The 12,638-nt window shown below is 41.3% G+C and overlaps 1 protein-coding gene across 1 annotated transcript in view; it reads right to left on the bottom strand.

The window, feature by feature from the left end:
• The window catches only part of UBE3C (ubiquitin protein ligase E3C), a 66,768-nt gene extending 56,456 nt beyond the window's left edge, over positions 1 to 10,312 (bottom strand). Inside the window, exons 1-2 of the mRNA XM_033059430.1 lie at positions 10,170 to 10,312; positions 508 to 561 (exon numbers count right to left, since the gene is read on the bottom strand). Of these exons, the coding sequence (XP_032915321.1) occupies positions 508 to 561; positions 10,170 to 10,235 (120 nt within the window). The 5' untranslated portion in view covers positions 10,236 to 10,312. The remainder of the gene's footprint in view (positions 1 to 507; positions 562 to 10,169) is intronic.
• Between the last annotated feature and the right edge of the window lie 2,326 nt (positions 10,313 to 12,638).

Below are 12,638 nucleotides of genomic sequence, written 5' to 3'. Positions count from 1 at the left end.
ATCAGGTGATTTCAAAGCACTTGAGCACTTTCTAAAGCATTCAAGAATCAATTTTCTGATTTTACTTTCACAGAACTGAGACACACTGGGGAAGTGAGTACTAAAGGTCAGCCAAGAAACTACAGCAGAACCAGAGGCAGAAGAAAGTTAGCTGAGACTAACCCATAGTAATAGGTTATGGACAAGGTAAAATTTGCAATTTTCTAGACAAATTCTTACATTTTCTCAACAAAGACTAGAACCAATAAACACCAAAATGAAAGGGAAATTTCTCTTTGCACCCAGTGCATGCTTATCTCCTTTTGAGAAGAAAAGCACTTCTAAGGAACATCTCAAAGCACTCAAATTCTTTTGCCAATTAAAGCATACTTTAAGATTATACAGAACTTGCAGACTGAAAGAAAACATTGGTGTACAAAGTACTACTGCAGCAGAAGCGCTTTGCACTGTAAATGTAACACCAAAGAAAAATCCAGTGGGCAGGCAAACGCTTACAGGCTACTTTACCTCTCGTTTTCTCCTTTCTTCCTGAGTACGATGAAGGAGAGAAGCCTTTTCTTCCTGTAAGACACAAATAAAGATACTACTGCATTTTCATTCAAACCTGCCTCAACTGTGTTCAGGATATTTAATGCAGACTTCACTTCAGGGATTGCTTAAGTGCATAGCACATAAAACATAGAGAAAAGCTGGCGTTAATCATTTTCTGAATTCACAGACACAAGGCATGCAGCCCTCCCAAAAGAACAGTGATGGAGGGGAGTTATGTCCCTATGGAAAGGGAGCAGCAAACTGTACTGATCCCTGCCCATGTTTGGTCTCAGCACCCCAATTACCCCAGCAAACATCACCCATTTGCAAACGGCAGAGCTGGAGCACAGTAAGGTCCCAGTCCCACCAGGTCATACCACAAGTCTGAGTGTTTCCCTTGCCTGGAGGGTTCATAAATCCCTGGCCCAGGTGCACACAGCAAGCTGTGGCACATTCAGAGCAATCACATCCTGTTCCAAAGCCCACACTTTTGTCTAACTCACAGAAAGGCATGAAGCTCTTATATTTACTTATCCTTTTTCTCAAAGCTTGTCCAGAAAAGATGTCAAGAGAGACACAGCATAAATGGCAGGAATTTTCTCTTTTAAAATTTTGAACTCTTCACCAAAATTAAGGCTATGCATCAAAACTTTCAGGACAGTGACCTCACCAACACAGAAAAAGACAAGAATACTAAAGTATTCATGAGGCCCTCAAAACCCAAGATTATTACAACAAGAAAACCATGCATTAGCTTTAAAACCAGTCCTATATGGGTACTCATAGATTACAATATATAAACAAAGCTTTATTTGCAAGAGTCTCTTACTGCTGGTTTTGCGTAATTTCCAAGGAAATACACAAAATAATTCAAAATTTTGATGCACAGTATTCAGTTTCTACTGCAGCCAACAGGAGATGAAAGCACCCTAGCACCTTTCCTCAGGCCAGTCTAAAACACACAGCTTTAAGGAAACTATTTTCATTTTTTGACACTATGACACACATGACAACTTCATTTTTCTCCATATGCCCCTATTAGCCTAGAGAAGTTAAGAAATTAAAAAACACTCAAGGTGAAAATGTAATGTATTTTAATACAGAAAAATCTATTTGAAGTTGGCAAACAATTGTTTATAAAATATTTAACTACAGCTGAAACAACTGTGCTGGAACACTTTCAATGTCTATCAGCAGATACAAAAAATGAGAGCAAAACTCTTCTGCATTTCTTTTTTGATGATACAGAGGAAGCAAAGTCATGTTTCTCTTAGTTTCTTTAGGATAGAAAATACTCTAACACAGACCACCAAGAGAGTGAAAAAGAAAAAAAAATCCCACAAGGTTAACCATCTTTCCTCTAAAGACAGTATTTATGGCCAAAGACACCACTAACTACAGCTATTGCCCTCTAAAGACAGGGTTTGTCCCATGTGTTAAATACACCACAAACAAACCCACACAAATCCATACATAGGGATGATGATGATGCATCTCCACTCAAGCAGTACAGAAAGGCAAACACAAAGACAAAACAAGGTACTAAATTAATAAACAACAAATGGCTTAAAGTTTCAGGACTTTTTCAACAGCTGGTATGTGATGCATTAAAGAAGTTGGTGACATTTCCCAGTTTAGAAATGATTGTTCTGCAGACAGCACCATATGCATTTCTGCTTAGAAACAATGTTTTCTAATTTGTCCTTACACTTCAGAGAGAGTTGGAAAAAAAAAAAAAAAGCAGAACAAAATACAGGAAAAGGAAAAGAAGTTCCTGCATGTGAATAAAGAAGAGAATGGTATGAAAAAAACCACAAGCAAAGACAGAAAATACAAATTATTAGTAGATAAAGGGAAATAAGTGACCAGAGGGTTTATCAGAAACAAATAATTTCAAATCACTTGAAGAGGCAGGGAGATGTAACAGGGAAGTGTATCCTTAGTGTATCACAGCTTTTCACGGATGAAGAACTGGGTCTCTTAGTAGCAATCAGTCTTTAATCCAATCCACTCTTAAACTAACAAAAATTAAGTTTTTAGTCAGCCACATACTTGCTTTGAGTACTTGTAAAGAAAAACACCAAATTGTTAAAGTATAAATTAAATAAAATAGAAGAATTATCCTAACACAATAAAATATTCAAGTAAGTACACCCCACCTTTAATTGATTATAATGGCTAAAATAAAACTATTACTCATGTTCACAAGATATACACAGATCATAACTATGACTAAAGAACGCATCTGAATTAAATTCGAGTAAAATATATTCCCTTAAAGAATTATTAAACCAAGCTGGAATACACTGCCTCTTCAGAAATTAAAAAGTAACCATGTATGTGCTAAAGAAAACAAACCTGCAGCAGGAAACATGAAAAGAACCATGAAATAATTTTTCCTTTCAAGGCAGCCAGGCAGACAAGGTAGGGGGAATGAAGTATGAGCTTGTCCTGACTGTCACTCCTAACTCAAAAGGAATGAAAAGCCATTCCCTGAATCACTGACTCTTTATGATGTGGTCTGCTCCCTTCAGGCTTGCCCTCCCAAGTGCAAAACCGTTTGTGAGTTTTCATGCAATGTAGGAGACACCCGGCAGTTCCTTTCCTGCCTGATGCTTGCTCCAACAGAGAAAAGACACTCACTCTCCTGCTCTAGCCTGCTGAGCTGCAGCACCAGGAAAAACCCAATCTGTGAAGTTTTCTGTGAGGCACAGAGAAACAAGAAAGCAGAGAAAGTGCATGTGACAGCAAAACACAGTGCACAGACATTACAGATGATGACTCAAAGGGTAAGAGAGGGGGAGGAAGGAGGTGCAAGCAGGGAGGCAGATGGAGGACAGAAAAAGGAAAATGTGTGACTGCCACTGAAGAAATGCTGAGTAACATGTGCAATGTGAATTTGCACATGGGGATAACAAGCACTTCCATGCACTGTGCTATTCATCCCAGCAAAGTTCTGGGTGGCAGAGGTGCTGTAAGGCAGCAGCTGAGAACAGCTGACAGTGGAACCACGTCAATGCCAGTGCTCCAAAAACAGCAGTTCAATCCATAATGAAAAAAAAAATTGTTTTCTTATCCTTGTTTTGCTGAAATACACTTTTTGATTGCAAAAGTATGTTTGCAGAACTCCTACCTTTCACACATCCTAGACAAAGACTGAATAAGGTACAAAATACAGAAACTATTACTCTTTTCCTTCTGCATTTGAACTCTTTGTCTTGAGAGAAATAAACTTTCAGCCCTCTTGGCTTAAATTCCAGATTCAGAAAAACAAAATGTATACATAATTAAATCCTTTTCAACGTTTTTAATATTTGTTGACTCTTAAAATCTGAAACTGAACACTCCTGGACAGCTATGTTAATCAAGCTGTTAATCATATAGCAAATAAATTTAAAACATATATGCCCAGATGCAAAGATGAAATAATAATTATTTTCAGATACTAACTGAATACTGATTTTAAAAAATATTGATACTGAACCAAAAATTTAATATTATTAATAAATGTTTGATGCTTCTTCATAAACAAAGAGGGTTTATTTTGGTTAGTAGCTGAGAATGCTTTGTATTTCACATTACAAGAGGTCATGCAAAGTACAAGGCATGACTTTTTACGCAATTTTCTTTAAAAAACAAACACTTGGTATTTTTAATTTCTGTGGACACTTATAAAACTTGTATGGTCTTCATCCAGGAACTTGAATTTTTTTTTCTTTCCTTAAAATTAGGAAGACAACTTTACAGATGAATTTATCTTGAACCTCATAAAAATCAGTAACAACTCCCAAAATAAATAAAGTGACCTAAGCAATTTCTAGAATAAAATTCATTTCAACACAAGTATTCAGTAATTCCAGTAAATAAATGGAAAATTTTCTAACATTTACTTTTACAGAAACAATGTGGCTACTGGGAGATACCCCCCACCTTCTCTATTTCTCAAAATTATTTAAGACAAGATGAACTCCAATTGGGTTTTTTTAATCTGAATAGTAACAGATATTTGTATTTTAAAAGGCTTACAATGTCTTGAGCCGAACCTTAATGATGTAAATTCCACTGAACATGTCGGAGTACTTCAGCAGCTTGAAATATTCTGCTGTCATGGTACCCACAAAACCACATGGTGGAACCAGAATTTGATTGGAGGCTCTAAAGGAGGCTCTTGCTGCTTTTACATTAATGCTCAGTTTGTCCCTGTTATGATTTTTAGATGTATATTGTACACAGAACTGTAGGTGAGTGATTTCTAGTGCAAGCTGTCCCTGCCAATGACAAGGGGTTTAGAACTGGGTAATCTTTAGAGTCCCTTCCAACCCAAACCATTCTGTGACTCATCATTTTCTCAGGAACAAGTGGGAAAAATGTATTTATAAAGGCATTTGATTTATAAATAAAATTTATAAATATTTGTATTTATAAATTTTTCATTTGGATTTGAAAAAATAGCACATGACTGAAAATAACAGCATAATTACTGCTGTCAACTAACTACAACTCCATCATTTGTAGCTTGCTTTCAAATGAGAATTTCAAATGTTACAGAGAGGAAAAAATGCCTAAGAATCAGGGATGCATTAACTGTGTAGTTTCCTACTGACAGTCATTATTTTAGAACATGAAGGTCTCCTCATCCTTCCACACCACAGATATGAAATTCCAAGAGTATTTCAAGACTTAGGCTGTGACACTGCAAGACTCTGGATAAAACACAGCTCTGACTCAGAATGAGGGATGCACCTGCACAGAGAGCTATCAGTGCCTGATGGGACAAAGTCTAAGGGAGTAAAGCACTGCAATTCTTTCCCACCATTCAAAAATAAACACTCAATTTGTAATTCTAAACTACAATTCCCATACTATAATCCTTACCATCATTTCACTTCCATTGTGACATAGTGTAGGGTCAAATCAGTTATAATAAAATAGAAATTATTCCTTCCTAAAATTATTAACTGTTTTCCTCAATCAATCAGTAAGAGAGAAACAAAACTGGTTTTTAACTGTTCCATCAATGCTTACATCCTACAGGCATCTACCACAACAACCAATACCAACAGGGGCAGATCTCACCATACATTGGCAATTTTACAGCCTACTAATTGTAAAATTTTAATTTTAATTCCGCAAGCAAGTTATTTCATGTGTAGAATACAGACAACAAAGAGCAACCACGTTGCTTTTGGAATTCTACCTCTGCACTTCAGCTGAATGCAGGGGGAAATATAAACAAGAATCTAATGTTTAATGTCATGCTTCTAATTTAAGAAAGCAAATCAGTAACTACTAAATTAAAATAGAAACAAACTTTGTAAATAGAAGATCTTTGATTAGTAAAAATGTCCATATTAAAATAAATTACTGAGAATTTTTAAAATACAGAGGAAGTAATCAGTATTTGCTCATTAGTAAGCTTCTGTCTTCCACAAAAAAGCCAAAGATCATAAAGAACCCCAAACTCAATGAAGCTGTTTTCACTTTCACTTTCATGACCGTGTTAGCTCATGTCTATTACAAACCCTGAAAAAGGAGAGGGTTTTCTATTTTAAACAGCATGTAAAAGCATGGTCCAAGTGATACCAAACATTTGACTGAATATTCTTTTACCCATTTTCCCTGTTAGAATTCCAAGGTGTCATTCATACATTTCACAACATAATCAAACCATGTGGAGCTAGAGAGTCCCTTGTACATCTCAGCACTAGCCTGGGGATGCCCTGCATGGATGGATGAACCTCAGATTTTTCTTAATACTACTGAATTAATGAAGTAACACTAGCATGACTGTCCCAAATCAGACTGACGTGGTTAAATCACTTCCGTGCTGCCTTCAGCCTCACGCTAAAATCAGTGAAAGCTGCCAGCTGTCCCCAGAAGGCCTGGTGACACTCCACCTGGCAGAAATCTGCTCACTGCACGGGACACAGGGGATGGGCTGGGCAGCAGCCAGGTGAAGGGACCATCTGCTCCAGTCCCCTGCACAGCTGGGTTGGGTGAGGCCAGTGTGAGCTGCACCCCAAGCCAGCTCTTCATGCACAGCTCTGCATTTCCTGCCTAACACACCACAGACTCTCTGCAGCCACAGCCTTCCAGGCAACAATTACTGTCCTGCACAAAAGGTCCATGAGTAATTCAAGAGGTTCCCATATTGAACTCTAATAACAGCATTCATTTTTGGAGGCAACTTAAGAAGCACAAAAATATGGTTTGCCAGTTACAATTCAACTAAATTTGAAAATTTCTTATGAAGAGCCTCATAAAGCAAAGAACTATGTTTTAAATGTGATGATAAACTACCCCAGAAATATAAATAAAAATAAATAAAACCCTCTAAAATTAGCTTATCACATTGTAAATAAAACCCTGTATCTACACCCTCAAACATACATGAAAGGGCACAGTCCAGATGAATCAGCAGATTCTTGAAAGTAGGTATGGAAGGAAAAGTCCAAGCATTGACAATACCACCTACATTTTCACACTTCTGTACAATGCATTATTATAATGTTACAATAACATTCTGAAAGGATCAGTCACTGAGACAGTAATTTTCAGAATATTAATTTGCAGTCAGTGACTAGAACAAAAACAAGTGATGCTTGATATGGGTGGACAGAAGTGCCTCTCAAGAGTACATGTAATTCAGACCATAACACACATGAATGTAAGATGCAAAAAGTGCAAAAACAGACCTGAAGCTCTCTGGTTTTGTAAGTCAAAAATACCAAACAAGCTAGTGATGAGAAGGCACACTAGATTCAGTACCTAACTGCCACAATTATGCAAATGCCCAATTTTATTTCTATCACTGTGCTCCTACTGATGGAACTTACTGAAGTGAGCCCCTTGTGAGGCCTAAGGGAACACTACAGACACACATGGTGGTGCCAGACAGGTGTCAACACATGTGAGCTGTGACCAACACAGTTATTGTTTGCAGCTGCAGTTCCATCAGCAAAACCACGCCTCTAATAGTGTTGCTGATCACTATTCTGGTGTAGTTGTACCCACATCAGGCTCCACTGGCACCTTTAGCACTGACTGGCTCCTCAAACAGGCGTCCCTGTGTCTGTATGGGGAGGTTTTGTCATTGTTCTGCAGTGGTGCAATCACATTTGGGAAACTTCCCCAAACTGGGTACAGAGTTATTCTTAGCATTAAACAACCTGCATGGCCCCAGAGTTTCTGAACTGTGCCTTCTTCTACCAAAGGAATCACAATAGGCAGCACTAAGTATGCAACTAGCTACCAAAAGCATGGCAGAGGTACAGCATTGATCTTTCTGAAGTTATACACCATTTGGGAGGGCAAGGGCATTCGTGAAAATTGAGGTTTTTTAGTATGTGTACCAAAAGCTAAAAGGAAATCATCTACAATCCAGCTTTCTGTTACAATGAAGCCAATATATATGAGAAACGTGATCCCAAGGAGCCTATGATGTGAAATAATGAGAAACTCAGGTGATGCCTAATTCAGGCTTACCTAGAAACAAGAGACTAGACAAAGTCAAAAGATAAAAGAAGATATATTTAATTAAGGGCCTTCAGGTACATTAAGGGGAGATGAAGTCTCCCCAGAGAGCTACACCCAAAATGTCATGAGTTCTGATCATCTGATCATAACTCGGATATAAGTTTGGTCTAGTTACATATCAGGTGTTAATCCTCCAATTACAGCTTCAGGTAATGAAGCCATATTCCCCCAGTTTGCTACCCCTCAAATCACTTTTATTCATACTTTTTGGGGCCTGAGACTGTAGGGTGTCCTTGGATAACAGGCCCAGAGGGATTGTTTTGTCTAACCAAAATGTGAAGACAGTTAACTACACTTTACACGGAGGATGCAGTATAAGATTTGAAAAATACAAAAGCCAAAATCGTAAAACATCACATGGAACCCACATAAACACTCCCACAGCAATCTCTGTTTTAGTATGTTTTTACCAAAGTTCAGGTAAACTGCACTTAGAAGTAGTTTTTAGTACTGTTTGAATAAGTTATTTCATTATTAGTATACACAGTTCCTGAAAATAAGCAGCTATTCCAAGGACACTGTAGGATGTCTGTGTAACCATGATGCCCAAAGCTGCATGTAACTGATTTGCACTGATGCAGCACAAGCACTTCAGTGAACCAATGCAAAATCATGAAATCTGTGCACCAGTCAGTATCAATCTCATCATGAACCACAACCTCTACTGCACAGAGTGAAGGTTATGCATCCATTTCAGTTTCCAGTCCCTTACATGTTAATATTTGCCCTTGGAAATTTATGCCTGCATAACATTAATAAATCTGTCCAATATAATTAAAATAGACATTATTCTGATACATTTTCATTAATTGTTAAGTGTAAAAGGAGATGTTATGACAGTTGTTTACTTCTGTAGGAGGCAACATGCTCAGCAAGAAACTGTGAGCAAGTCAGGGTCAAAAGTTGCAAAGTACCTGAAATGTACAGCTGAGGATCAGGGCATGTTCTGCCAACTCCTACTTAAGCTGGGGAGTATTTATGGCATTTTGACTCATGTAATGCCAGTTTACATGGCCTAATGAACAGAAATGTCTTAAGATAAACAGAAGATGAATCAGAGGAAAAGCTGCATAATCTAAATACAGTTCTGTATACAATCTCTTCATATTAATATGCCAAAATGCAAACTTCGCCGTGATTTTAGTATCACATACTGCAGAATTTTTTCTGAGTTCCTCACTGCACTGCCAAACCTTAAAAGTTTCCAAGAATCAAACTTGGTTTCAGTGCACAGTAATAAAAACTTGAAACTTTTTTTTTTAGCCGATTAAAATTCAAAAATACTAATGGAAATACTCATTAGCTTCCCACACAGTCATCTCCAATGACAACGGGGAGACTTAATATTTTCACAGCGAATTGAAATGACTCCTACAGATCAGGCCACTTCTAAAAACACTTTGCCCTTTCTGTCGTTCTTCCTAAGTCCTGTGCCCTTCAGTGCTCGACTAAACATTTGCTTACCCTGTCCAATCAGCAAGATATGAATAAATCACTCTGCTTCTTTCCCATCAATAAACACAAGGAGCTCAAATAGTCTGGTACAGCTGACAATTAACTGCTACTCACCCTGCTCACGACAAATTGACTGAACCTAAACTTGACAGAGACCAACCCGGCAGCCCCGGCTCACGTGGACGAACCTCCCCCAGCAATTCGGGTTGTGCCAGACTGTGTGTGTCCCACATCCCTCCGGCGAGGCAGCTCCACGGCACATATTCCCTCCGGAGGGAAGTGACAGGAGGTCTCCGAGTCCTTTCCCCCGTGGAAGACGCGGAGAGCGACTGCTCGGCCGCGACACCCGGGATCGATCGATCGCCTGCGGGGGGGACGAGCCAAGGAGACATTTCCTCGCTTCCCACAATTCTTACTACACTACAAGCCCGGGATGGTGTGGCCTGATTATACAAAAAATAATAATAACAGACAGGCAGGGAGATCAGAGATAAACACATCATCAGGAGGGGAGGGTTTTTCCCCTCTATTAAACCTTAGTCATCGCTGCTCCCATTTCTGAAGGCCCGACAGTAAAAGCACGGAAAACAGGGCGGGGGGCGACGGAACCGACACAGACACAGGCACGGGCGGGCGCTGCTCCTTACCTTCCTGCTCGCTCCTCCGAGGGACACCTTGGGCCTTGTTTTGAAATCCCCTTCAAAGCTGAACATGTTTACAGCTTATCCCATGGGGAGCGGGGCCCGGCCGGCCGGCAGGGCGAGCGGAGGGGCCGCACGAACCCCCCGGGCTGGCGCCCCGCGGCCCGCCCGCCCCCGCGGGGCTGCTCCCCCTTCCCCCGCCTTCCCCGCGGCCTTCGCTATCCCGGTCGCCCCGTTCCTGACCGGCAGCGACGGCGGAGCGTAGTGGGAGGAGGGAGAAGGAGGAGGAGGGAGCGGAGGAGGGGGCAGAGAGAGCGCTCCCGCCTGCCGCGCAGAGAAGATGGCGGCCGCCCGCCGCCCGCCGGGCGCGCTCCCGACACACGGCCGCGCCCGCCGCCCCGCCCCGGCCCGCGCCCTCAGCGGCGCCGGCTGTCCCGCCTGTCCCCGCTGTCCTGTCCCGGCTGTCCCCGCTGTCTTGTCCCTGCTGCCCCCACTGTCCCGGCTGCGGGTGTTCCACGGGAGCTGCCTGCGGCTGTGCAGGCGCGGCTGGGGCTGGCTGCGCTGCGGTGCCGCGTTCTGCCCGGCCGGGCCGCGCTGGGGCCAGAGCCGGGCTGAGGGTGCAGCCGGGCTTGGGTTGAGGGCTGCTCTCCTCAGCATCATTTGGCTATGGGAACACACAGCATTTGTACTTTTGGTAGCATAAGCATAGCACAGAATAAATAAGGTTGAAAAAGACCTCTCAGATCATGGAGTCGAACTTTTCACCAAACACTGCCATCAACTAAGTGTCACATCCAGTTCTTAAACAGCTCTAGGGACAGTGAGTCCGCCTCCTTGGGCAGCCCATTTCGGTGTTTAATACCCTTTTCTGTGAAAAAATCCTCCCATTGTCCATCCTGAACATCCCCTGGTGTGAGCTGAGGCCGGTTCCTCTCGTGCTGTGCTGGGAGAAGAGTCCGACCCTTACCTGGTTACACCTTGAATTCAAGGATTTGTGGGGTAAGGTCATCCCCGAGCCTCCTCTTCTCCAGGAACAGACGGACATGTGATGGACACGGCCCCATGGCAAAGAGTTCGTGATCATGGTGAAGGCTGAGCACTGGACACACCGATACAGGCGTTTGTGTGGCCATGGCAATGCACCCAGCCATGAAAATGCACTCAGAAAGTCCATGAGGGAGGTGGGCTCAGGAATGGGACCTCTGCTGATGGGGAGTGGAAAGAGAAAAGGCTGTCATGTAAAAGCAGCAAAGAGAAAAGGCTGTCATGTAAAAGCAGCAGACCTGAGCCGTGAAGCTACACCTGAGGCCGCTTTACAGCTCCTAGCCCATTCTCCATTTTTTCAGTGTGGTGACTGCATCACTCCAGAGACAGTGGTGGCACAGACAGCAGCAACAACAAAAGCAATTACTCAGTCTGCAGCTCAAGGTGGTAAATAAATATAGATGGCCAAATCCAGCTTTCATTCCCTTCAGTGGAAATTTGATTTCATGAGCTCTAACTTGTGAATTCTCACATCAGCATTTCACAACAAACAAATGGCAAGCACCCACTCCAAGAGAGGATATATGTGCTTTGCAGCTGTTCATACCGAGAGCACAGTGCTCTTTAACTGTTGTCAAGCTGACTGGCAAATTAAATATTTGTTCAGATTTCATTGGATTTGGATGATTCAGAAGAGTTTCAAATTTTCAGACTTTTCATCAGGGAATGAGTACTTGGCAAGAGTAAGAATTAGCCTGGGATTTCCCCAGATAACATCGTCTCAGTATAAGCAAGCCCGGCCTCCTTAAATACTGTTTACAAATGCAGATGGGGTTTAGGGTATTGTGAAATACCACGTCAAATGTTTGTTCATAGTTTCAACACATTGCATTGCTGATGAAATAACCCACCACTCTTATTGAAATGATAGTACGTTTTTTTACAAACATGACAAGACTTTTTTTCAATTTTAATTTGGCCTTGATAAACTTTGTAAGTCTCATATAAAAAAGGACCAGTCTTGGTGTCTCTAGAAGTTAATTGATTAATTTTCATCAGCACAGAAGCTACCTGTTAGGTCATGAGTTTGTGCTATCTTTATCAGTAGCAGAGACAACTTTGGGATGCAATCCCTCCTCATGTAAGAAGTCAAAGAAACATGAAACTAGAGAGATCAGAGTTTCTATGAGTTAAGGTTTTCACTGATACACATTTGACATATTCCAGTCTAAGTGTTGGGACACAATGTCTTTTGCTGACCCTGGCTGTTACCTTCTGCAGAAGTGGTTGATAAATAACACAGGCCCAACTAATGAGTGTCTGAGGAGTCTTGGTGATTTCTGGCATCCCCAGCACAGCCTGTTGGATTGAGTCCAGAGGAGGCCACCAAGATGTTTAGAGGGATGGAGCACCTCTCCTAAAAGGAAAGATTGTGAGAATTGGGGTTGTTCAGCCTGGAGAAGAGAATTTTGTGAAGGTCACAATATTGTG

This window comes from Catharus ustulatus, chromosome 1, assembly GCF_009819885.2.
Source record: "Catharus ustulatus isolate bCatUst1 chromosome 1, bCatUst1.pri.v2, whole genome shotgun sequence".
NCBI lineage: Eukaryota > Metazoa > Chordata > Aves > Passeriformes > Turdidae > Catharus > Catharus ustulatus.
Note: the sequence above shows the minus strand (reverse complement) of the source record. Positions and strands in the feature narration are given on the sequence as shown.